The sequence below is a fragment of the Alexandromys fortis genome, unplaced genomic scaffold (genome assembly GCF_014885135.2).
Source record: "Alexandromys fortis isolate MF-2015 unplaced genomic scaffold, M_Fortis_MF-2015_v1.1 scaffold_3, whole genome shotgun sequence".
NCBI lineage: Eukaryota > Metazoa > Chordata > Mammalia > Rodentia > Cricetidae > Alexandromys > Alexandromys fortis.
In genome coordinates, this window is record NW_026067909.1 from 23,120,367 (window position 1) to 23,146,732 (window position 26,366).

Below are 26,366 nucleotides of genomic sequence, written 5' to 3' on the forward strand. Positions count from 1 at the left end.
ATACATTAAATTCCAGGGAAAAATTAGCTTGGAAAATTTAAGATTATTTTTTTACCAAGCTTTCACAGCTGTTTATAAAACTTTTTAAAGGTAAAATTATGGACTTTCTTCCCAATGATGACTCATCTGGATTTGCACATAGACACATAAATTCTCGTGTGTGTGGTGTGGTGTGTGTGTATTTGTGGTATGTATGTGTGCACATGCAGGCACACACAAGAGCTTGCGTATATTTGTCAGAACACGTGTGACATTCATGTGGTGGCCAGAAGAGATCTCAGCTGTTATTTTTTCAGGTCTTACCCTCTCTTTTTGAGACAGGGTTTCTCAGTGGTGTGTCGCTGGCACATCTGATAGCCTGCCCTGTCACTGAGCCCCACCTCCCCAGACCTGGGATTACAGCTATGGGCCTGCAAATACCTGGCTTTTAAATGTGTGCGCTGATGACTGAACTCATGTCCTCGTGTTTCCAGGGAGTCAGTCACATTACGGATAGACCTATCTCCTGTGCCCCCATAATACTCTCAAATATAACCTCTTGACAGAGACAAGTTTGTTTTAAAAACTGATTTTAGCTTCGTAATTATTCTCTGTTGGAGTTATGTGTGGATTTAGCTCCTGTTTTAGGATACTAGTTTATTATTTAAGAGATAAACTCAGTTAATGGCATCACTCTAAAACATTTCCATTGTTCACGTTTGGCTCCAACGGACTTTTACTATTGCGGATTACAGTACTCTTTCCTTTTCCCAAGTGTGTTACTTGCTCATTAGGATATATCTGTCCAGACAGGATCCAATCACAGGATAGTCAGCAATGCCTTCATAGAAAGAGTTTACAGAGAAAAGGGGGTGGAGCTGGGGTGCCATACCAAAAAGAGCAGGATACAAAGGAATGCGCACTGAATGGCATTTCCACTAGATGGCGCCATTGACTATCTTCTGATCCTTTGAAATGTAAACTGTCTAGAGAATTCTAAAATCAAAACGGAGCAATCAAAATGTGAAGAAAAAAATTCAAATGGTATTATCAGGTTGAATTTTGTAAACCACACTTGCTTCTTGAAATCGGGCCTATGCTCATTAACTCGATGTCTGACACCACCAAATTTAAAGTTTTGCAAAGCCATTGTTTTAAATACAGACCAAACAAGCTTGATTTTATGTCAGGGTACACAAATCCCTGGCCTTCCAATTTTGTCAAATTAGGGCAAAGGGCAGGCCGGAGCGTGCTATCTTGTGTGTGTGTGTGTGTGTGTGTGTGTGTGTGTGTGTGTGATGGAGCGCGGGCTCACCAGCGGCCTGAGCTTTCTTTCTCAGCAGATTGTTTTAACCTGTTCTTCCACTCAGCTGACCACATTTCCTCCTAAGACATGTCCCACCTTTGTGAGCGGCCTTCCTTGTCCCATCCCCACACAGAACACTATTTACCGGGCATGCTAAGGACATGAGACACAAAAGCCAGACGTCTGTGTTATGAATGTAGCAAGTCAGAAACTGAAGGCGGGCTCATCTGTAGTGAGACACTGTGCTCATGACTTCTGAGAACTAAGCTGTCTGCATGGGCTGTGTTGTAAGTTCTCTATACGTGGCCTGGGTGAAACATATCTACTCTACAGCCAACCTGAATTTTGATGTGAGCTCCACTCTCTATGGAACGCCGTGTTCTAGGCCACACAGCATATGGAAGGCAGCCTAAACAATGCCTCGCAACACTTGACAGGGCTACAGCTGAAGCTATTGGTGTCTTGCAAGTAGCCATTTACTGCGAGGGTCAAGTTCCCTCTAATCACATCTATCAGACACTGGGGGAGAAGAAAGACCCATTGTCAAAGATCTGCTTAAAGCTAGGGAGAGAACTAGAGAAATCAGTTGGGCTTCCATCTTTTCCTGTTTTTACATGTTTTCTTACTTTGATCAGCCAATAAAAGAGCCCATAGACTTTCTTTTTCTTTTTCTTTTTTTCTTTTTCTTCTTGCCAGAAACAGAGTGTATAGGATTTACAGGACATAGTGTCGAGAAAGTCCAGAGAGCTTTGTTGGGAGATTCTGCCTGGGAGATGGTGTTGAGAATTCAACCCTGGGAGTTGGTGTTGAGAATTCAGTGTTTCTTTCTTTTTCTGCAGCACAGCGGTGTTAAGTCAGCCCGACAGCCCCCGATCTTTTCTTCAAAGGTAAGGCAGTCAATCGCACAGTGACCATCCAGCTTTGAACAGAGATGCTGTCTGTAGAACGAGGCACTGTCTAGGGGAAGAGAGTGGCTGTTAGTCATCTACTAATCTACCAGGCCAAAAAGCAAATTCTTAATTACTAAATCTGGGGGATGGGGAGGCCAGACTCCTGGTAAATCATATGCAATGCCCTCACTCATCATTTCCAAAAGACGCAGGTCATTCCCCTGCTCAAATCAGCCGGCTTACACCAAAAGAGAATGTCTCTTCCTAGGAAGGTGGCAAGCCGCTTTCCAACTCCAACAAACAAACCTTTCCAACACAATGTTTCTTCTTGGTATTTCTAGTAGTGTCTGACAGAGATCAAAATTTACAAAACAGTACAATTTAGTTCAAAATTTAAAAGCAGTGCAAAATATTATAGGCAGATCAACAGTAAACCGTGCCCATTTATTGTAAGATCTTTAAGTTTCAGATAACAACGCTCTCAATATTGCCACTGGCAGAAAAGAAAAGTAAGCACGGAGTTCAAATCATTTCATGGGTGCTGCCTTCTGCTGATCATTGAATTCACCCCCACCTCATTGCCTTGGCAATGGTGGTCACAGTTTTCACCACTACCTCTTCTGTCCCCTGCTAGCTGGAATTCCAATATAAACAGACTGAGTTCTGGGGCCGGTGAACACGTAAGTCTATGTGCTGATCTGGCTACAGAGAACTCCCGAGGTAGGAGGAGACGGAGAGGACAGATTGAATCACTCTTCTATTCCGCACCCATTGTCTGACATCTCTGCAAAGAGGAAGGACAAGCTAGCTAGGGACCTGGTTTGTAAGGGAGAGCTGGGCAAAGGCCCTCCCTGTTCCCGGATGCTCCTTGCTTGGTTCTAGGGCTGCCTCTTCCCAAAGGTTCATTCTTACTACCCAGGAAGCCTTTCTGCACCTCCTAGTTAGAACATAGCTTGCTCTGTTTCTAACACAGTTTCTCTATATTTTGCATTCTGGCTTTTTAGGGGTATTGTTTTGTGCTAAATTCCATGTATGTATTTCTTTCTCACTCATTTACTTATTTATATATCATAAGTTTTGAATGATTACTGTCTCAGGGAGTCTATATTTTATTAACAGAAATAATAGACCAATAAGTTTCTAGAAAATTAAGGACAAAGGTTCGGCTCCAATTAAAATTTACTGTTTGTTTTGTGTAAGTGAATGAATGCAGGTGGGGGACAATGTCTCCCAAGTCGTAAGGACACATTGTCAGGATCTCTTTCTAACTAGAGCTTCTGAGGATGACACACACACTCAGGAGGATTAAACACTTGGGAGCTTATGAAGGAAGGACGGGAGACCTCAGAATACAGGTAGCATGTTTCAAGGGTATTTGAGGAGGACTAGCCAGAAGATCCATTTGGTTGCGGGTTACACTGAGCAAACAGATCTGTTTAAAGCACCGAGTCTCAAGTGCAAACAAATCAGGATGGTAGGGGTTTCAGTGAGACCATTTTCTATTTATTATCTATGAGATCCCAAAGAAAGTTTGAAATACTCTCAGGGCAAAGTATTCGAACCACTACTGAGACACTGAAAATGTTGATGTTTTCCATTTTAAAGCAGTTACTTTGTCATATGCCGAGGTGTGTTGAAGATTTGAAAACCAGGGGAGGGATCTAAAAGAACAAAGAAGTCCAAATCCCCGTGTAGACTGACTAGAAAAGTGGACCAGGTGCTCTAGTTGCTAAGGATCTAAGACAGTGGATTGGATTCATCTGTTTCTCAGCTCAGTGACTGGCTTAGCCTGAGATTATTGCTATCACAGAGATGAACAGTGAGGTTTCCCTGAAGTCAGCTTGCTTTTCCAAAGACAGATCCCGATTAAAGTGCCAACACTACCCCTTCAAGGATTTTTCTCTTACCTGGGTGAAGTTGAACAAGAAGAATGAGCCCAGCAACAACTAAGGAAAGGATTCTCATGTCTGAAACCATCAGTGGAGAGGAGATGAAGGAGGTATGGCATAGAGCCTGGCTCCTTTATTGAGAGAGCAGAGTCAGACCCATTCTGCTGCTCAGAAACGGCTTTAAGAGAAAATCATTTTCCATGCTCCACTGAGTAGCGTGTGGGCCAGCAGATCAGATTTTCATCTAAGTCTTTTATCGGAGACAAGGCAGAGAAAGAACCCTGCCTTCTTGCCTGGAATATTCTATTCCATTTCTTCTTAGGCTTTCCCCATTTCCCTTTGTGTTCCATTTCAAGTGTCCCCGTTTCCACAAAACCTACAATCATGCTCTCTTTTCTTCCTGTGCCTTAAATTTTTATATATAATGTACACTTACAAGTTTTAACCACCGGTTGTTAGTTAAATGATTGATACCTGCTAGAGTGGCTTTTAAAATTTGAGGTTTAGAATAAATTTTAGCTATCCCAATAGATATTAAATTTCATAGAAGAATTCAGCTCAAATTTGATTGCTTTTCTCCATTAGATTCTTAAATCAGTGTTGTTTAATTTTCTAGTGGGAAACTATCTGCTTAGGGAAATTCACAAATAAACAAGCAATTATATGCAAATTGTTGTTAAATCTTTCAAGCTTATGCATATGTAAGTCTTTGAAGATGGTATAATTCTTAAAATTTCTTCCATAACCATCAGTGGTGGAAAAGCCATGTATATTTTTACTACACAGCTATGTGCTACCAACAGCCCCTAATTTTGTCCTAAAGGCAATGGAGCCAGTGTAGTTTTGTGCAGTACAGTTATCTGGAAGAATAAAAACCATCCACAACAGCTAGCGCTTGACAGATCAACCATGTAAATTGATTTCTGGGAAATGCGGAGCTGCGGAAAGGATGAGAAAGATGCAGAGAAGCCATCTTGGAGAAAAGAAAACGTCTAGTCAAGGAATGAAAGTATGGGGAGCCACCTGTGATGATTAAAGTGTTAACCCTGCCTGGCCCTCAGTGTAGATATGATGGAAACTTTACAATTAGGGCTTCGAATCCTGCTGTGGTGGCACATGTGTGCCCTAGTGCTCAGAAGTGGGCGCAGGGATTTCCGGCCAGCTTGGGTTACGGAGTGAGTACCAGCCCAACTGGACCGCATACTGAGACTCTGTTTCAACAAAAGTAAAACCAAAAAAATATGTGTACGTTAGTGTAACTTTATTAGGTTGCTGGGGACACTGTCCTTAGAAGGAGTGAGCATGGTTCTTATGGGGACACTGGCTGTTCCCAGAAAGTTTATTATGAAATAATAAAAACGCCCCCCCCCCCAATCTGCTGCTCTCAGGCTCCCTGTTTTCACTCAGCACAGGATTTTGCTCTCATCCACGCTCTTTTTCCGGGATGCCCTCACCATGATCTGACACAGTGTGGGAGACCTTCTCTACAGTCAAATGAGTGAGGTCACCTGATCTTGGACTTTAGCCTGGGAGTGAAATAAACTTTTCTTTATAAAGTAACTGAACTCAGTTGGTGTGTGACAGCAAAAGAAAAGGAGACTGACCTACGGGCTCCCCGCTCTGCATTCAGCCGCACCTACTCTCAGGTGGTGACCCTGTTCCGTGCTTTATGAGAGATTGAGTAGAAGGTATTCGTTGCTGCTTTGATTTTTATTATCTTAAAATGAAAAGGAAGTGCAGAAACAAAAGTGAGGGGAGACAGACACTGAACCGCATTCACTGGGGCCCGGTTAAGCCACAAAACTTCTGGCTTTGGACATTCATTCAGTACTAGTAGAAGGTCTGAGGAGCGATGGTTGGTGTGTTCAGATCCTCTCCCGACAGCAGAAGAAGTTCAGCTTGCACCTTCCTGCAATCTTCTCACTTTCCAAGCACACCGTCCTGCATTTCCCCCGACCGAGCCAGCAGGTCTCACACACAGCAAATTCACCTGTGCCAGGAAAGAGCTGCTGAGAACTTGTTGGGAATAGGAAGAACGTCTTAGGCCACCTAAACACGTGTATGGTTCGCACATACGGTTACGGAGAGCATTTTCTACAATTAGCCCAGAGGCTTTGGGGAATGGCTCAATTGGTCAAGTGTTTATTGGATAAGCATGAGGACCCGAGTCTCATCCTGGGCTGGATCCGAGCTGGGGAGGCAGAAACAGTTGAATCTTGGAAACTCAGTAGTCAGCTTGAGTTTCAAAACACAAGGTATGGATGGATCCTGCGGAATGACATCTAAGTTCCACCTTTGGTCTCCCCACGTATATGAACACCACACACAGACACACACACGCGCACACACACGCACACACAGACACACACACACATACCCCATATAAGAAAAGTACTACCCCATAGCTTCTGTTTACCATGGTATGGAGCTGAGAAGAGTTAAAAACAAGAGAAAAACATCATCCATGTTCCCCAGGTGTTTATTGTCTTTCATTGTTCCAATATAAGTGATAAAATAATATCTCTGTTTCAGAACTATTAAATGTGCATCTGATACTACTGAAAAATTACTCGTGAAAAGGCAAGGAATAGATTAGGGTTTCAAATCCCTGAAGCTGGAATGAAGAATTTTAGTCTCAATTCTTGTGTGGGCCTAGTAATGGCTGTGTATTTTCAATAAATTTCTTAATTTACCTAGCTTTATTCAGCTTAGGGACATTTCAGAAATACCTGTGCACATTTTAAATTTGCTTTGTGGCCAAACAAATTAACTGTGTGATGTTTGTGCTGTGGAGTATTTACTTATAAGGGTGCTGTGATGATTAAATGGCATAATTGATGTGTGTTTATTGAGACCTGGAGAAGTTGGTAGTCTATGACTTCCATATTTCTCACTCTGGAATGTTGTCTGAATTTATTCAATAAATTACTATTATTATTGTTGTGTGTGTGTAGAGAGAGGGGGTTATGTGTTTGGTACACATGCACATGTATGTACAGGTACATGCATCCATGTGTGTGCACATATAGAAGCAAGAAGAAGGCATTGAGTATCCTCTCCCTTCTATCACTCTCAGCCTCGAAGCAGGGTCTCTCTTCGAATCTTAGCCATTTTTTTCTAGCTGGACTGGCAGATAAAAAGGTTCCATTGACTCCTAGCTCTGTTTCCACAGTGCTGGGGTTACAGGTTCAAGCAAGGCTGCATGGGGGCTTGAGTCCAATTTGGGTCCTTATGGTTTCACAGCAAGCACTCCTAACCAGTGAGCTATTCCTCCAGCCTTCCAAGAATATTTCATTATTTATTTAGTGTTTGCATTTTGCTGTCTTCCCATGTGAGAGACTCTCCTGTGCACACTCAATGCTCATGACTAACCATTATAAGCAGCTTTTTCTATAACAAAGATGACTTATTACAAAACCATTCTACTTAATCCTCCTTACTCCAGCAGCACACAACTGTGCAGACCTCATTAAATTTAGGTTTTAGGATAAGGGAAACCATGATCTCTAGGTAGTGCCAACTGGTGTGGATGAGATTGAACCTAAGCACCGTAAATTAATGGGAGAGTCAATGGAAAAGTACAAATAGGATCATGGGTACAAGAAGAAGAGAAGATGGAGCCAAGGATCCAGAACTCAGTCCATACACAACTACCTTCCATCCTTGGCTTCATCAGTCAAAGATAGCTAACTAGGCCTGCATCCCCAAGAGAAAATGAGAAAGTATGGGTAAGAAATATAATTTACCTCCTGGAAATGACTGGGAATACTCAAGTCCTGCCCAGGACCCTAAATTTAAAACAAAATACATATTAGGAAAGAATATTAAGGCACGAAAGGACACTCTATAAGACTTCTCCTGCACGTGACAGGGCCCATGAGGGACTACCGATGCTATGGCTGCCATCTTTATTTGATTATCAAGACCAGCACTCCTGAGCCAGGAAGATCAATGTACAAAACAAGAACAAAATGAAAATCAAAGCTCTATTCAGGTGGCTCTTAGGATACATGAGTACAGCTCCAAGAAATCTATGGGGAAGAGATTTACTGTCAATTTCAGGGTGATGCATGAAAGAGCCACCGGGTTTCATGATCTGCCCCCATCACCTCATCAAGGTCCCATCAGCTTTTCTTTACCTGACGGCAGTAGGGCTACACTGAAGAACAAAGCACACACAAAAGAAAACATCGCTCTGCTCGGGGCCATGTTTGAGCGAAGATTCTTCAGAACACGGGATCAGGATTTCTTTGAGGGGACAAGAAGGCATTTATATTTGAAAGTAATGGGTTCTGTTCTCGGTCAGTGATGTGGATCAATGAAGAAAGCACAACTGCATGCTCCATTTGCCAAGATCAAGAACTGGATGGATAAAATGAATAAAAAAAATCACTTTGAGTGATGTAACCAAGACACAGAAAGACAATTATCACATGTACTCACTCATAAGTGTTTTAAAACATAAAGCAAAGAAAACCAGCCCACAAATCACAATCCCAGAGAACCTAGACAACAATGAGGACACTAAGAGAGACAGACATGGATCTAATCTACATGGGAAGTAGAAAAAGACAAGATCTCCTGAGTAAATTGGGAGCATGGGGACCTTGGGAGAGGGCTGAAGGGGAGGGGAGAGGCAGGGAGGGGAGCAGAGAAAAATGTAGAGCTCAATAAAAATCAATAAAAAAATTTTTAAAAGAAAAAAAAGAACTGGAGCAGTGGGTTAGAACCTTGGAGCCTGCAAAGTCTTATCCCCAACACCCGACCAGCCTGTGGAGTGGAGTGGATGTTTGTGCAAGTCTGGTAGATCGCAGGGTAGAATGAACTCTTCTACTGCAGGAATCTAGGGGAGAGGATCTCGAGGGTTCTTCGTATCTTTCTAAGAACCAAAGTGCATGTATTGCCTTTGCAGCATGTCCCGGGGATCTGGTATGGTCCCAACACAGAAGTACTTTGAATGCTCATGCCTCTTACAGAGCTCTGGCGGGGACTGGGAGGCAATCCACAGATGTGCACACTTGTCCTCCTCTTTCTCATTGCCGTATCTGGAAATGTCTCAGGAGAATGTGAGTTTGCCTTGAATCCTGTGCCTGTCAGACATCACATCACAGGCCAGTCGTAACCATAGCGATCTTTAACAATTAAAACCATGGGTATCAAAAAGAATAATCATGTCATTCATGTCAGTCCCCTGAACTGTGTCCTGTTTACTGCCACCCTGATGCTTATAGTTACGTGATGTTTCTCATCTTCAGTCTTGAAGGCCGAGGTAGGCCTGGAGCCATAGGTTTATCAACAAGTTACTCCAGAGACCGAGGCAGGAGCATCATGAGCTAACACCCTGCCTGGGATATTCAGTGAATTCAGTGAGCTCAGGACCATAAAATACTTAAAAAGAGGCCTGTAGTGTTTGTCTAGCACACACAAAACCTTTTACTTAATTTTCAGGGCTCCTCTCTCTCTCCCTTCACACACACACACACACACACACACACACACACACACACACACAGGCACACACATAAAAATGCAGACTATATAATCAGAAAGATATCTACCAAGAAGACCACATTTTATAGGTCATAATTTTTCAAACCTCAGTCTCCTTATCCTTAAAATTGGGTTAGAATTATGATATCTATCTCATGGGACATTTGAAAACATTGCATATAACATAGAAGTGTTTAGCATAATGTCTAATTATTATTATTACTATTACATTCATATTTCTATATAAGTTTGAACAATTACTCTGCTAAATGAGCATAGTAATAAGACACCTAAAGACATCTCCTATACTCAGATCAGGGCATCACTCAACCCTTGCCAGAGAATCTTGCATTATAAGGTAATTAACATAGACCTTCACTACCGGACAATGTGTGGAGAGCAAAAGACTGGTTGGAATGTCAGCCATTAGTGGGACTCTTATCACACTCCTCCACTCAAGGCTCAGGGATCTATGTGGAAGAGGAGGTGGGACAATTATAAGCACTTGCAGTAGTGGACAACTTCGAGGGAACTCCTTCGACACTGATGCACATATGAACTCACGGAGGCTGTGAAAGTGCGCACAAGACCAGCGCTAGTTTAACAGATAAAGCTCCAGCACGCTGCAGGGGAAGCGGGCACCAGGCTCAGTCCTAGACAAGAAGCTGTTTGTGTGTAATTGATAGCCCCAGAAGAGGGAGAATCAGTTTTTGCCACTGGAGTGACGCTGGGTCTATCAACCACACTCCAGGACATGCTTAGCATGGTTGGCCAACACGAATCAGACAGCACAAAGTTGGGTGGGTAGTGGGGAAGATCCGGGAGGAGTTATGGGAGAGGAAAGAATATGGTCAAAATACGTTGTGTGAAATTTGAAAAAAAAAAAAGGACAAACACAAACAAAATAAACCCTCAGCTAAAGTAAGATGAGTAACACCTGAAATGGGCTGCGTATGGCAAAGCCCAGAATTTAAAACTAACAATGGTGTGCATGCTTATGCCCCGTTCTTAGCCCAGCGTGTACAGTTCGCAAAGGCTGAATCTGGAGTTCAGAGTCCACCTGACCACAGCGCAGCCATTCTTAACTGTCATATGCTTACACTCCACTACACCTGAGAGCTGACGCTATTAAGGAACACAGTCAGGATTAGCAATAAAATGGTTGGACTCCAGATTTGTCTCCCATGACCCCTGTCCCCACTCATCCATCTGCGCCCACCTCTGTTCTCTTCTCATGCCTATTTATTTTCCTTCTTGGGAACTTTCCAGAACCAGAATAGCAACAGCTGTAGGTTGAGAGACACCCACTGCAGCAGGTAGGCTCCGTGTAGCACGGCATGGGTTCACTCATTCTGTAAGCTTCACTGATCAAGAATCTTAGTCTGGAGAAATGTATAAAGGTGGGTGTTGCTGTCCTTTCCCACGGACACTGCGCTGACCCCTCACCGTCCTCCAGGTCATGAAGACATCCTTCTTTCTCTTTGTTCTTCTCTTCTTTCTGGACCCAGGTAAAGAAAACAAACTTCTTTATATGGAGGGTTATCTAAGGTGCTGGCCCAGATACAAGGTCTATCCTGCAAATGCCCAGGTGTGATCAATCCTAAGATGGAAGGATGCCTTTGGTCTGTTGCCTTGAAAGAGAACAGTTGCTGAAGAAGGTAACTTTCCTACAATGAATCACCTATTCATCACTAACCACATACTCATACATTGCATTTTCCATTAGTATCTATGAGAAGTTGTCATAGGTTTGAATAAGTTGCAGAACATGAAGAAAGATACTTTTTGATGCCTGGGTTTATGTTTATTAACAAAAATAATGGACAAAAATTAAAGGTGTAATTAAAATGAAAAAGAAAACCCCAGATTTTTCAAATGTGTTTAAAATGAAGAGTAAATAGGCCATAAATAGGTAGAAAAAGACAGGTGTGGAGGAGGAAAGCCACGAGCTACATATCCATGTCCTTGTCCATCATGGCAGCAGGCAAAAGACCACACTGGAGACGACCACTTGTTTACTGCGTATCTAAAGATGGATGCTCTGTTGCAGACTCCTGATAAAGAAATGCATTGAGTTCTCTAAAACCAGTGCCTTTAAGAAAATTTCTGTTCTACTTTTAACTTAATGATAATCAGGTTTTTCTCGTTTAGTTTGAAATATTTACCCTAAGCACGCACACACACACGCACGCATGCACGCACGCACGCACACACACATGTTCATGCAGACAGAGACTCAGATGGGTGAAGGTTCATTTTAGGGACATACAGGTAAGGCAGAATTGGTCCTCTGTGTTACACAGTGAGAGATGTGGGATACCCTTCCCACATTAGAACTCTCTATGCTCTCTCACACTTCTGGCAACTTTGAAAAGATGTAGCTGTATCCTCTCCAAAATTAAGGCACAGGTCCTAATTCCAGGGAGCTGAGTGAAGGGACATTTGGGAGCCAGTGTGAATTTAACTTTACTCCAGGTTCTAGTGATGTATCAGCCCATGTGTGTTGCTCACCATTTTGTGTGTGCCCCTGGTCTGTGTTGTGACAAGTCTGTGTGATGGGTTTTGCATCAGGATCTGGAGAGCTAGCCCTTCAGTGAATGAATGGTTTTATCCTGCATCCTCCTGGCACTGATGTGAACACTGGGGTTGATGAGAGGTATTACAACCATTCATGTGTACTACAGAGTTAGTTAACACAAGGCAGAAGTATCCACTATAAAATTATCTATCATACCAAATGCATCACATGTGTAGAGACTCCATTTGAACCCATTAGAAAGCTATCAGCAAAGATGTTCTTTTGTTCTAAAAACTGCTGGTTCATCACTGCAAATTGGATGTCCTACAAAGACTCTTGGAAGAAGTTCCTGAACTTGTAGTCTGACATAGCCTGACTATATTAGGAGAGCAGAGAAAGTGTTAAATATTGCAGTGAAAGCCAGAGTTCAAGGGGCTTTGAAACATGGGCCGCTTATACCTGTGAACCGACGGTCTCATGGTAGTTCATGGCCAGTACAGTTGAGGGTCGTGGATGATATGTTTTGCATAAATTTAAATTAGCGACTTCATACATTCATATCAAATGGAATCTTTATACACTGGATACCTCCACTGCATTGTACTACAAGTCAGCAACTCTTGAGATTTTGATCCTGGTAGGACAGATTGTCTATCCTTAACATGCAGTGGTCTGCTCTTGTGAATGCTGCGGACAAGGTGCTAATGCAAGAACTAAAATTTCATGAAAAATAATGAGTAAGAGTCACAGCGAGCTTGTCTCAACTACCCCCACTTCCCCTAGAGTGTCTGACTTTCACAGTGGCATCCTGGAACATGGCAGAGAAATCAGATGTCTTTCTCTACTTGGGTATCGTGATGGCCCATTAGAAACCCATGGACAGAGATGTTCTTTGGCTTCAATCTGCCTGGGCCACCATTGTGAACTGGATAGTCTACAGGCCTCTTTATTTTCTGACTACTCCATTAAACCTTTGTTTTATGTATACAGCTACCACTTTTAATACAGTCTTGAGTCATCTCCCCTTCTCAGGCCTTGCTCTCAACCCTTACAGAGTAGCAGTCTTTGAGAGTATCTTAGGGAAGTTCCTAGCTGTGAACGTATTTATGAGCTGAGTTGATATTCTTTTTCCCTTCAGATTTGTATAAAGGGATGTCAGCTTCTGTCTTCAAAGGTCCCAATCAAAACTCTCCAGGTATTACCTAGTTCTGTCTGATCTTTTACCTTGTGTGGCAAAAGGCAGAGATGCCGCACAGAAAATGCTCGTATTAGTAACTCATCTACTAGAGAACCAGCACGTGTAAAGAGACTGTTGCTGACGTCACACACCAATCACAAGTGATAATTAGCCACATTTGAAAAAAAGAATCAACCTGAGTGGGGGTATTTCTTCTTTTTGTAGCCAAGAATGCTTTCTTCGATGAGAAGTGCATCAAGCTTAACGGGAGATGCACGGGTTACTGTCTGAAGAATGAAGAGCTTACTTCTCTCTGTCGGAAGTCTCTGAAGTGCTGTGTGATAGTCCAGCCATGCGAAAGGAGCAAAGGCAACGATTCGGCTACATAGAGATTCAGAGATGACCTAGCTGTGTCTTTTTGCTGTGGCATCTGCTGGAAGCAGATATGCCAATGAAAATAAATGGCTGCTTTTCTTCAGCTTGTTAACTCCTTCTTCAGAAGGCCAAGAATGGCTATCTAAACTTTACGGTCCCTCTATTCTTGTTTATTTTTCTATGCTTTTGGGGTGAGGCAATTGTTCCAGAGAGGTAATACAACAGCCAGGAACCATGTAAGCAACAGAGATGGCACACAGAAAAAAAGTAAGAAGCAGTCCACTTCTATGATGCCAGCTATTTTTTTTTAAAAAATAGTTATCAGTAGTATAATGGTTGGCTTTAGTTCACTCTGATTGTGTTTTTATATCTAGTTGGTTTTGATGTTGTTGCTGTTACGGTGGTTTGTTTTCACCCGGGTGATACTAGGGATTAAGCCCTCAAGAGAAGACCATTCACTAACGTGACCATCAACAAACTTGATTCCCCTTCCAACAGTACACAAATCACTCAGGAGATGCTCTTCCTGGGATTCTCTTGGTCACACCCTCCAGCTGAGAGTTTCGATGCCTGGGTTGTTCTCAGGCAGTTTCCATGCCGATGCTCTATTGTCTTTCTGTTGCTGACTTTTTGTTCATTTAGTCTGCTTGCTCTATACTTAATAACTTCACCCATTTAAAACGGAAAACACCGCTTCCATGCAAAATACATTGGGCATTTATTTATTTAAAATAACCCTTGACCTATGGTACTTGGGTTTAGTCTGGATCCTGTTTCCTGGGCTACGCATGCTTGAGGGAAGGCAGCGAGGTGAAGGCACCTGCCTGGTGAGCGGATGAAGGAGAAAAGAGAGAAGAGCCTCTTGTGTGGTTATCACTGCAAGAGAAAACCTGGGCGCAACTGTCAGACGTGTTTTTTTCTGCAAAACTGAGTTGGATCTAACAGTATCACCAGGAGGTGCCAAGGAGTAAAATGAATGAAGGAGAAAGGGAAAATGAAGATGATTCAGATAACTTAAAATGCAAAGGAAGATAGTGAAGGAGATGAAGGGCAAGGGGGGAGTAAAGAACAGAGAAAGAGACTGAGCAAGAGAAGAAAGAGCAGCCGTGAGAATCTTCACAGCTGTGACTGCCTGGAGCCCTTCCTAGCTGGGATGCTTTAAGTTTTTATGTACAATATTTTTCCATTAAAACCACGTGTTCTACAGACAACATAGAATCAGCACGGTAGCCTGCTGTTGATCACTGTTTTGATGCCTTGGGGAGGGGCACTGAAAAGTAACCGGGGAAACTGCAGCTGCGCTAATAACGTTTAATTTTCTCTTCATGCCTTCCATCTTAATCTAACCCTGGATTCTTATTCATCAAGCTCACCCAAAGCATTCAGGCGTATTATTTACTTCCTGAAAAAAAAAACCCACACAACTCAAAAGTTTGTTCTGGGAACAGTGTGGGAACTAACACGTCTTCTGGTGACCTTTGTGGCTGTGTGCTCTGTCTGGAGGCTCCCAGCCCACTTTCTAAGCACAGCTATAAGAGATCCTGAGCTGCTACCCACCCACCTAGGGTCCTCCTCTGCCGGCAGTCCCCTCTGCAGCCATGAAACAGAGAGCCCTTCCTTTTTTTGTCGGCCTTCTCCTTGTGGTCCTGCTGTTTCCAGGTAAAGCAGAACGGTGGCTTAGTCCTGGGGGTCAGGCTCTTTTGGCAATTGCCACTTTGGGTGTGGAAGTGTGGGGTGGGTGAGAAGGCATCAAAGTCCTAGAGAATAGAGTCCATTTTCTCAATGAGGCTTTTGGGGAGAAGTCAATGTGGTGGGGTCTCAGATGCGCTGGTGGCGTTAGCTATCCAAGAGAAAGAATTCCTCCTCCCTATCTTATGTCACACAGAGGACACCGAGTTTTAGAGTTAGGGACTCGCGGCAGGTGCATTTAGGATGTCCAAGACAAACGCGGAGCCTTTTGTAGCTGAGGTACTCAGACCCACTGTTCTGGGCACAGCTTCCCATGCCACTCTTTTTCCTTTTTGCCCCACACATGTGAATAACAAATACATACATAAAGAATACATGTAACCGTCCGAGAAAGAATGAAACCTGCTGCACACGTACAAACTGATGTCGCCAATAACTGAGGCCGAAGGCCTGCACACCTGCCAGCTCACCTGAACTGCGGTGTCCTTCCAGGTGTGGAAGCCCTGAAGAGGCAGCTAAACAGAGAAAGGCGGAGGCATCTCTACCCATGTCGGGCAATCTAAACATTTTATTATGACCAAAGTAAATAACAAGAGCTGTCTACAAACTAGCTTACAAAAGGCCCGCTAACTTCAGAGACATCTTCAAAGTCACGTCATTTATGCCGGAAGAGGTGGCTGTGATAAACCTTCATAGGAAAGCATTCAAACAATGTGTTCTCTCACTTCAGGAATAATTTTGGTTGCTTTCTTTTGTCATGCATCCTAAGAAGTATGAATTAAAAACATGGATAAGATACACACAGAAATAAATATCTGAATGGACAGAAAAATATGTCTGTATTTATGCTTTAACAAGGATGTATTTCAGACAGTACTGGTAGACCATTAAGAAGTAGCTCCTGGGGAAATCTGAGAAGGTTTTGTAAGATGACTAGAAACTAGTCAAGTTGGGAGAGGGGGCAGAAATCTCCGAACATAGGGTGGAGTTTGCACAAAGGAATAGGGACATGAGGAGATGGTTAGTTAAATGGGGAGCGTTCAAGCAGAGCTGCAAGGGAGGTCAACTCACAGAAGCAGGTGAGCTTCCACAGGAATTGGTGAGATGTCACCAAGGCAATCAGATAGCAACATCTTGGACTGCTGAACAAGAGGAAGTTGTAGCAGGTGCTCTAGGTTGCTCAGAGCCTCTCAATGCTCATTCTAAGGACAGAATTAAGAATGAACTAGAGAGGAGAAGCGAAAAGACCAGGGGAGAGGTGGTTGCAGCCATTGAAGTTGGAGAAAGTCAATCATGACTAAAGGTGAGTGACAGTTGAGAGGAACTCACCAGACGACTCTATGGAAGTGGAGTTCACGGGACTGGTGGCCACAGAGAAGGAGGAACAACAGGCTAGAGGTGAGTTATGTTAACCAAAGCTGCCCACACAGCGCAAGAGAGGGCACGGAGAGATTGCTCTGGATGCACCGAGCTCTAAAGGGTTCGCAGATGTCCAGCGAGGAGTTGAATGGTGTATTAAAACCCGGGGAAAAGAGGAAATGAAAACCCCAAGTTGCAGTCTTTTGTCAATAAGTGCTAAAACCTGTCGTTAGAGATGCCTTTCTGGGAAAAAGGATCTCTACTTCTGCTGTTTTAACTTCGGCACAATGGCTGCCCCTTAGTCTACTGTTATTTTAGCCAGCAGTTGCAGCTTCGCAGTTACAGGCCTGCTTCTCTGGTAGTAGCCTGGCTGCTCAGGCTGTAGCCTGGCATGAGATCTGTTCCCACAGGCACCAGCTCTGTTGCTACCACTAAAGGTAGCTTTAACTAAATCTCTGTTGTTCTATTTATAAATAAGTCTCAAGATTCAAAGGCTGGGGTGAAATCCTGCTAGCTCAGAGAAGCTGGGTCACAAATAGCTTACTTCTCCTTGCTGGCATCTCTAAAAGGCTCATGCATGCTTCTGCTCTGCCAAACCAGAAAAGGCCACGCCACTCCGAATCCCGCTCTATGGTTTCCTGTGTCTCTCTATCTCTCCTGGATGCCCTCTGATGCTCTATGACTACTTTCTGTCAACTAGTTGGTAACTCAGCCTCCTGATCCAAAGTGAGTCTTATTTAATTAATGCAAATGCAAACTCAGGGTTCACAGGTGATTGAATATCCCCCCCCACATAATTCAGAAAATGACTTTCTGGGGGTGGTGGGGCATAAGAATTGAAGTGCCAGAAATAACGCAATTCCAAAAGTTAAGACTGGAGATGGTTTGGTGGACTGGAGAGTCATAGAGGCAATGGGAAGTGGTCCTGAAAAGCAGTGACGCATAACTCCTCTGTCCTTCCTTATTTTCCGAGCTACCATACCTTGGTAAGCGGGGGACAGTTGGGCTCCAGACTGAGGATTGCATTCTATTAGCAACAATGCCTCAGATGTCCAGTTGTAGGAGGTCAGTGTTCCTTAAGTGAAGAGAACAAAAATGTATTCAAGGAGGCATTTTGTGTGTTTGTGAGATAAGATAGTGAGTAAGATGAACCTTGAGGGTGGAGTGGTGGAATGCAGGTCCATGTGAGACATACTCAAAGAAGGAATAAAGCTGAGATGGAGGCATGGAAGAATTTAAAATCTTCCCTGTAAGAAAGCAGGTATAGGTGTTACATTATTAGTCTTAAATCTAGTATTATTTCTGTTCTTCATTCATCTGCTCATTTACTTACTCAGCAAATATCTAGCAAACACCATCTTTACTTCAGTTGCTATTATTATTGGTTTCAAACCATTAGCAAACTCACGGTGTTCATGTATTTTATATCCCTACTGTCATGGCAAACCATGATTAATATCTGCAAGTAAGATACATGGCATGCTAGAAAACAGCAAATACGACGAGAGAAGAAAATCATGGAAGGAAATACAAACTGCGAGGCAGAATGTTGATTTTTAGAGTCTCACTGAGAAGGTAGACACTGGATAAAACCGTAATATGTCGGGGCATGGTGGACATGGACACCATGGGGATGGAACAGTAAAAGACAACACATTGAGGACCAGCTTTATTTGGTATATTTCAAGAGTATTGTGAAGAGGCCAGTGTGATCAGAAAAAAGGGAATAAGAAATCGGAGTGAGCTGGGGGTTTGCTAAAGAACCTGCAGGTTGGGTGGAGATGACCAAACACAGCCAAGTACATTGGGAAGAGGGCCACTGCCTTCCTGCTCAGTTGATGACTTTGGCAGACTGGATTGTAACCAGAGGTTTCTCTCCCACCCTCCAGTTCCCAAATAATCACTCAGAGGCTTCATATTAATTAGAAATGCTTGGCTGATGGCTCAGAGTTCTTAATAAGTAGCTCTTATATTTAAATTAACTGATTTCTATTAATCTGTGTATCGCCACGTGGTCCGTGACTTACTAGTGGTGCTCTGGCATGTTGCTCCTTTGGTGGCGACTGGTTTCTCTCAGACAATGCTCTTCTCCTGTATCTCTGCTTGGATTTCCCACCTGGCTCTATCCTGCCTTGCCATAGGCCAAAGTAGCTTTATCTATCAACCAATGAGAGCAACACATATTCGCAGTGTACAGAAAGACATTCCATAGCACTGGATAAAAAAGGGAGCCTTATATGATAGAATCCCTTTGTCCAGCTTGTCAAACAAGAAAACATCAATCTACTGTCTCCTAATTGGGTCCCTTTCATTCCTGAGCCATGATTAACAAGCCATGGACTGTTCTTCAGTGAACTTGGACACCACCTATTGCAGATGTAATATGCTTCCTTGTATGTTCAGTTCTAGAAGTTCATTATCTAATCTTACACATCATTTCATTACATACTCCAATTTCCAAAGGACATATTTAAGAAAATGCTATGCAGATTCAACTGCAAGATCACTTTTATACAACTTTTAAAATGTCATTCTGGAGGTCTTTACACATAATGTAGTAGCCTTTTTATGAGTGACTATATAAATTCTATTTCTTGGATGGACCTAATATCACTTATTAGCTTATAATCTTTTGATAATAAATATAATTACATGATAAGCATTTTAGTTATCTCTAATAAATGATTCAAGTAATGAAGTTAACATTGTTGTATGTACTTATTGTTACAATATGTGCCCAAATTTCCCTTTAGAGAGAGAATTTTTATTCTTTCTATCAGCAGTGTATTAAACAGGAAATTCTCCACATTCTTTCTAACCCCCAATATGATTAAAAATTAATTCTTCCTGTATGTATGTATTGTATGGAAATAGCAGCTGACCTCCTTAACAGCATACCAACTTTTCCCTTCTTAGTGAACAGAATTAAGGATGGGGTGTTTTGATATACGTATCCATACTGAAGGTATACAAGTCAAGTAGACTAACATATTCCTGTCTTATACAGTTGACTTTCGTGAATGTAAGAATGTTGGGCTCTTCCAAGTCAGCAGGTATTGGATACATGATATAGCCATTCTTCCTGGAATCCTTGTAACCCACCATCTAGACTCTGGTCCTGTGTACCTGTGCCTTTCCACCAGTTGAATTTCCTCTTCCTGTGCCTCCTTCCAAACTGCTTTTCTTCTTCTTTCTGTATAGTTGATATTTTTCAAACCTATTCTTTTAAGTTTTTCTTTCTTACAAAATTTAGTGTTTTTATTTTTAAAGGAATTTATTCTAAGTATTAGATTCCATTATGGTGTTTTCAGACAGGGTGTGTTTTTGTGGCTTTCATTTTCCTGGTCTTCCACGCCCCTTACTACCCCTCATCTCCTTTTCTAACCTTTGCCCTAGATTTCCCTTTTTTTCCATCTAGAGACTGAGGAAGAAGGTAAGAACAAGAACCAGAGAGAAGTACAGACATCATCACAAGTCTCAGAAAGGTGACTCATCACCAGTCCTGTAGGACATTACATCTTGAGCTCAAGAAGGACCAACAGTGCTGGGCTGGCTTCTTTCCAACATCCTCCAACCTGCTCTGAAGCTGGATGGCTGGGGAAGGTATGTAAGACAGTCTGATTCAGCTGTTAGCACTTGGTCTTCTCAGACTGCAAGCTCTCAATAAAACACAACGTGAAGATTCACCCCCTGTCTCCGCTCACTGACATTTATAGCTGCAGACAGCATGAATTAATAACACACACACACACACAGACACAGACACACAGACACAGAAACACACACATGTCTTCATAAATATACATGCTAAAAGAAGATAAGAAAAAGTAAAACCTGCTCTTATTTCCCTCTAGTCTCAGAAGACTTCAAAATACAAAGCCTCATCCATTCCGCATCCAAGCCAATCACTCAGGTGGCAGCTGTAAACTTTGAGCTTCTTTTTGTTTGTAAAGTGTCTTTACTTTTAGATAGGAATGCATGTAGCCTACACCATCCCCAAACTCAACACGTAGCCAAGGATGACCTTGAACTCCTGACCTTACCCTGCCAGTGCTAAGAAAACACCACACCGTGCCTACAAGTTGAGTTCTTAACATAGGGACAAACTTCTTACAAGACAACTGTGTGTAAGCAAACCTCTCTCTCCCTCCATGACCCGGATGCTAGACCTTGTGCTCTTTGTCCTTGTGTGGTACCCAAGGGGAGAGCTGCTCTAAGCTGTTGTAACCCCATTAAAGCTCCTCTCTGGTTTCTGTGCTGTCGGGACACCTGTGAGTAATCATTAACTCCCCAAGCCAGCTGAACCAGGAGCCAAACTCCATACAGTAGAAGCACAGAACACCTACAAAAGACTTTATGAAGTGATCTGTCTGTATGAACACAGACTCAACATGCATGCTGCTGTCAGCTGCTCTGCATCTCAGAAATTATCCCCCAGGTGATCACAAAAACATTTTGAAGTTTTGGGGAAAACACCATAGTGTGAAGAAGAGAGCAAGCTACAGTATGTCTACTTAAAGGGATATTAAAACAAAGATGCAACAAAGACAAAAGCAGTGAGAAACCAAAGAAAAGATAAAAAAAAAAATCCTCAAATGGGTAGCTTTCTGTCCTCATAGGAAACAAATGTTCATATAATTTTGCACAAGATTCATTGTTAAAACTATTTGAAATCAATACAGAGTCCAATGTAAACATCACTGGTGGTTTTAATTATTTTATCTTTATCGGTTCCCCATGAAATCATTGCATTTATTCTTAAATCTGAAATATACATGCTAAGGAACAAATGCCCTATGCCTCAGGACATGCATGACTGTACAGCACCATATCTCCTGAGCATAGAACTGTATTCTGTAGAATACTTAAATGCTACAGAATTATAAATTTAATGTAAGGCAGAACTTTCTAAACATTAAAGTGATAAAGACTTTAAAATGATATGACTTCAACCCAGAAAATTTGTAGAGCCTCACTAGATTCACAAGGGATAAAAAATATCTTTGTCACCCATCTGAGGTAAATTTTGCATTTCTGATTTTGGACAAGGAAGTGGACACAATGGCCTCTTGGGGTCAAATTTGAACCATCAGATCTATTAATCATCTTGTTCATGATCTTTTTGCAGAAGCCGTTTATTACAGAATCCCAAACAATGACAGGATCTTCATGGACTCCAGCTGTACCCTGGTGGGAGGATGCTCTAGCCAGCAATACCTCAGGCTATTCAAGAGCCACTTGGGGCACAGCTGACTGCCCGGTCTTTCCACATCACCTTGCACACACAAAGTCTTCCCTCCCACTGAACCATGGAAGTCTTCCAGAGCTTTGATCCCTCTGCTTTGTTCATTCCTTGAGACTTCCCCATCATTGGGAAATCTGTTTCTTCCTCAGTACCTGAAGTCAGTCCGGCAGCTGACGGATGGCAAGTTCAGTCAATGCTGTTCCCAACTTGGCTTTCTATGACCTATGACAACCACGTCTAACCTTTTCTCCCTGTCCGTATGTGTGGTCGGCATTACAACCCTACGACCTGGGCTTTTCTGGCCTGGCTTGTATTTTGCTACGTAGGTCACGGGAACTGATACCATGGCTCCCAAGAAATCTTTCAGAGTAAGAAGGGAAACTACTGTGAGATTGAGTTCATAAACACGGGTTCTTTTGCTTTCTTGAAGAAACAGACTAGGTTCCTGGAGCAATCCCAAATAGTATCAGCTTTTCTAGGCAGACGAGGAAGGCAGAGAAACAAGGCACAGTCTCCTGATGAGCAGAGATCTTCTCAGAGGGTCTCAGACATGGCTCTGTTGGGTTGAAGTGCTTGTTGGTGACAGGACGGATATGAGGCCACTGTATTTAAGCATTGAGTGAAGTAGGAGAGCATTCTGGGGACTCCCTGCTTGGACCCCAACGCCATCATCCTCTAACTCCTAAGAACTCTCAGCACAGAGAATTCTGGTCATTGCCTGCTATGTTCTTATCTGAGGCACCTGTTGTGGGCAGTCAGCACTTCTGTTTCTCTGTAAGACAGCTCATGAAGAGGATACATCTTAAAGTAGTGCTTGGCCTAGAGATCCAGGGATCTGAGAAGCCAGGGGCTCAACACTTCGGAAACAAGCTGGCTTCTCTCTCACCTGCAGCCAGCAGGCTTCACAGCTAAGAGAAGGACAAAGGCAGTCAGTCCAACATACAGGAGTTCAGGTTTGCCCCTGAGGCCATTTCATCAGCCACATTTATGAGATTTGTGACATGTATTGCCTCTCCTACCACGTTCTACACTTTTCCTGATTCTCCGGACATCTGGGTTCAGCCACTTCTTGGCAGACTGAGTCATGGCAGTGTCTGCATTGCCCACCTGCAGTGTAACTCAGAGGAAGCAAGAGTAACAAAGTGTGCTGGCTAAGAACTAATTTGGTGTATGTGCAGATTCCTTTCTACAATAGAGACAAAAGTGCCCCGGGCTATTCCTTGTTCCCTGTCACTTGGTCTGATTAATTATAAGTTATAATTATAATGATAAGGTTAATCCAAGGAACTAAGAGAGGGTCAAATTCATACAGAAGAAGTACTGAGGGACATAGTCCTCATTTCCTCATTATGTCCTTTTATTTGTATGTGCGTTCTGTCTGCACGGATGTAGGTGCACCATGGATACGCTTGGTGCTCATGAAGGACAGTAGAGGGTGTCAGGTCCCCTGAAACCGTAGTTTCAGATGGTTGCGAGCCACCGCGTGGTAGTTGGGAACAGAACAGGAGAGGTAAGAGCAGCAAGAGCTCTTGAATGCTGAGTCATCTTTCCAGTCCCCACAGTCACGATTTTTGTCCTTGGGATGATGTGTAAATCTGATAATAAGGATATAATAAAATGGTTTTTAATGTGGATATATTTAGAGGATGAATTTGGCAACCAACATTCCATCTTTAGAAGGGAAATGAATTATTTTTAAAAGTAAAAGTTATTTGGTAACCTATAGCTTCTGGGAGGGGCTCGATCCCCTCTGTAGGGTAACTCCAATTAAACTCTTTATATATATAAAAGTTTTTATTATTAAACTATCATTTATACTATATATAAAGTTTTTATTATTAATTAATTAATTATTTTTTTTTTTACGTGCTAATTCAAGTTCCCCCTCCCTCCTCTCCTCCCGCTTCCCCTCACCTCCCATCTGCTCCTCAGAGAGGAGGTTAAGGCCTCCCCCGGGAACTCAACTATGACTGCTGGACAATATTCCAGTTCGATTCTGCAACTTTGTGAACTTGGTGTGTTATATCTGGTCTTTTTTTTTTTTTTTTAAACTTTTTACTCGGCATCCCTATGTCGTTGCTGTTGTCATTGTGTTTTGCTGTTTCCTTGCTGGGTGGGAGTTGTTTTATGATGTTGCAATCTGCCGCTTAAATTTTGTCTATAGATCGATGAGTCGCACTACCCTGAATGTTCTTGTACACCCTCTTGGGTGTACATGGGGCCTTGTTTCTGTTGAGCAAATATCTGGGAGTGGCTTCTGGTCAGACTCTGTGATGTTCTCAGCTGAGGTGCATCCGGCCCCTGGTTGAATACCCTGAAGGCCTAGGACACATCTTTACACGGTTACATCTCTGTCACCTACGACTGTAGCGTTTGGCGCGAAGTAGCCAGGGCTCCCTGTTGATTGTCTTTTCTTCAAGTTTCCCAGCTTAACTGGCCAATCTCTGCCTCTAGGGAATGTCACAATGCTTGTCTATTTTTAGGCCAAAAAAAAAGGGAAAGATTACCTGGTTCTTCTGCCCACAGTCTAACGCAGTCGAGCAGATAAATACACTCATTTCCAAGTCGTATTCTTCAAAACTATAAAGGCCCCATTTCCTCCCTCACCACCTGGCGTCACTCAATCTTTAGTCACACCTGCGTTCCTGCTCAGACGAGCAGAGTGGACCGAGGGAGGCAGAAAACATGAAGGTCTTGTTATTCTTTGCTGTTTTCTTCTGCTTGGTCCAAGGAAACTCAGGTAAATGGTTTTGGATAGCTCTGCAGAAGGCAGGACTCCCATTTTTGCGTGGGACAGCGCTGGGGTGTGTCTGAGTACAGACAGCGGACACAGATGGTAGGCCACTCTGGGGCTCAGGGCTGGACCACCAGTATAATGAAGAGGTTTGGGGGGTCTTATATTTGTTTTTGTTTGTTCTGAGAATTGTGAGGTTTACAGCACAAGACAGAAGCCTGTGTTCTCCAATACAAATAGAAAGGTCTAATCACATTGTGAGACAGTTTGTGCAGGCTAGAAGTACAGTCACACATGTGTCAGAACTGGAAGAGAACTAGAGATCTTCTCAGGTAGCCCAGAGTCTGTGGGCAGGGACACCAGACTGCAGAGAAAGATTACCGCTCTGCAGAGAACAGAGAGGGTATTCTCGCCAACAGCATCCCCTAGCTCTTGCAGATAGCCTATTGTATCCATGACGAAACAGATGTATCCATCTAAATGAACTTCCAAATGAGAGAAAATGAGTTACTTTAAGAGAACCAGAGTCGAGACCCCGAAGCCATTGGATTAGTGGCTCATGATATGTAACCTTCTTAAAAAGGCCTCTTTCCCACAGAGCTTTCTTTGTGGCAGTTCTAGTTGGTTTTTTAAATATATATTCTTAGAAGGCCACACACAAGTCATATTTTTATTTTGCTTCTGTAAAGAATATAAATTGTATATATATAATTATAAAATTATAAAATATAAATTGTAGTAATATGAGTGACAGTCCAGCCACAAGCTGAAAGGCAGACCCATTTCTAATTTTTCCACAGCCTGATACCCACCTCCCATTGCTCTGTTCTCTAAAATGCCACCCTGCCAAGGCCACTGAAGGATCCAGAAGTTTCTCAAGGTCCTGAAGTGAGCCAAGTGATTTGCATGACACACACAGCCTGTCCCATGCCATCCTGGGACCACCATGAGAGAGAAAGCATTGTTTTATAAGCTAGGGAGTCAAAACTCACTGAAATCGGGCCTCGGTTTTGTAAGAATACAGTGAACTCTTAGCACTGGACTGTGGACTGGACTTGCTAATTCTCTGTCTACTGGATCCACAGGGGACATTCCGCCCGGAATCAGAAATACTATCTGCCTCATGCAGTATGGCCACTGCAGACTTTTTTTGTGCCGTTCTGGTGAGAGAAGGGGGGAAATCTGCTCTGACCCCTGGAACAGATGCTGCATCCCCAGTTCCCTCGAACACAGAAGACAGACGACATAGGACGGAAGAGCTAGGATCTGGGGTGCAAGCCTCTGGAAGGTGGAGTCCTGGAAACACCCCAACACTTTGAGGGTGGGCATCTGATGGCGTGTGCTCAATAAACACCTTGTTGAATGACTGTAGCCCCAAAGCGAAGCTTTGATGACAGGGTTTTATTGGGAACGTGCTAATTCACCATTGGTTTTAAAGAACTTGGGGGACTTCCAACATTCACTTCATTTCTCTACCTCACCCTTCCTTGGTTTCAGGAGCTGTCTCCTACACATTCGGGGATGGCAGAGAGCAGAAACAAGCGCAGCCCCAAACAGTTTTCAAAGGGACAGGAATGGCTGACTTCCTGGCCTTATGTCCTCTGTGGCACCCGTATTATCAAGCCCAGGGCTAGCTTCTTCCCTCTTGCTCAAGTCACCAGGGTGCCGGCTGCAGTCCTGGAGCCTCCTCACGTTGTGGTTTTGTTGCTCTTTCA

At 43.0% G+C, this 26,366-nt stretch overlaps 4 protein-coding genes across 4 annotated transcripts; 2 read left to right on the forward strand and 2 right to left on the reverse strand.

The window, feature by feature from the left end:
• Positions 1–1,220: 1,220 nt before the first annotated feature.
• Positions 1,221–4,152, reverse strand: LOC126498838 (beta-defensin 13-like). The gene is made up of 2 exons (XM_050137770.1): positions 4,083–4,152; positions 1,221–2,242 (listed from the first exon to the last, which is right to left on the reverse strand). Exons 1-2 carry the CDS (start codon positions 4,150–4,152, stop codon positions 2,100–2,102), a joined length of 213 nt encoding a protein of 70 aa, XP_049993727.1. The 3' UTR covers positions 1,221–2,099.
• A 1,773-nt stretch (positions 4,153–5,925) lies between these two features.
• Positions 5,926–8,645, reverse strand: LOC126498839 (beta-defensin 12-like). The gene is made up of 3 exons (XM_050137771.1): positions 8,204–8,645; positions 7,811–7,852; positions 5,926–6,054 (listed from the first exon to the last, which is right to left on the reverse strand). The coding sequence occupies exons 1-3, from the start codon at positions 8,271–8,273 to the stop codon at positions 5,930–5,932; spliced, it is 237 nt and encodes a 78-aa protein (XP_049993728.1). The 5' UTR covers positions 8,274–8,645; the 3' UTR covers positions 5,926–5,929.
• A 2,356-nt stretch (positions 8,646–11,001) lies between these two features.
• Positions 11,002–13,710, forward strand: LOC126498837 (beta-defensin 15-like). Its single transcript, XM_050137769.1, has 2 exons — positions 11,002–11,062; positions 13,475–13,710. The coding sequence occupies exons 1-2, from the start codon at positions 11,014–11,016 to the stop codon at positions 13,636–13,638; spliced, it is 213 nt and encodes a 70-aa protein (XP_049993726.1). The 5' UTR covers positions 11,002–11,013; the 3' UTR covers positions 13,639–13,710.
• A 10,892-nt stretch (positions 13,711–24,602) lies between these two features.
• Positions 24,603–25,900, forward strand: LOC126498159 (sperm-associated antigen 11A). Its single transcript, XM_050136504.1, has 2 exons — positions 24,603–24,657; positions 25,737–25,900. The coding sequence occupies exons 1-2, from the start codon at positions 24,603–24,605 to the stop codon at positions 25,898–25,900; spliced, it is 219 nt and encodes a 72-aa protein (XP_049992461.1).
• Positions 25,901–26,366: the final 466 nt, after the last annotated feature.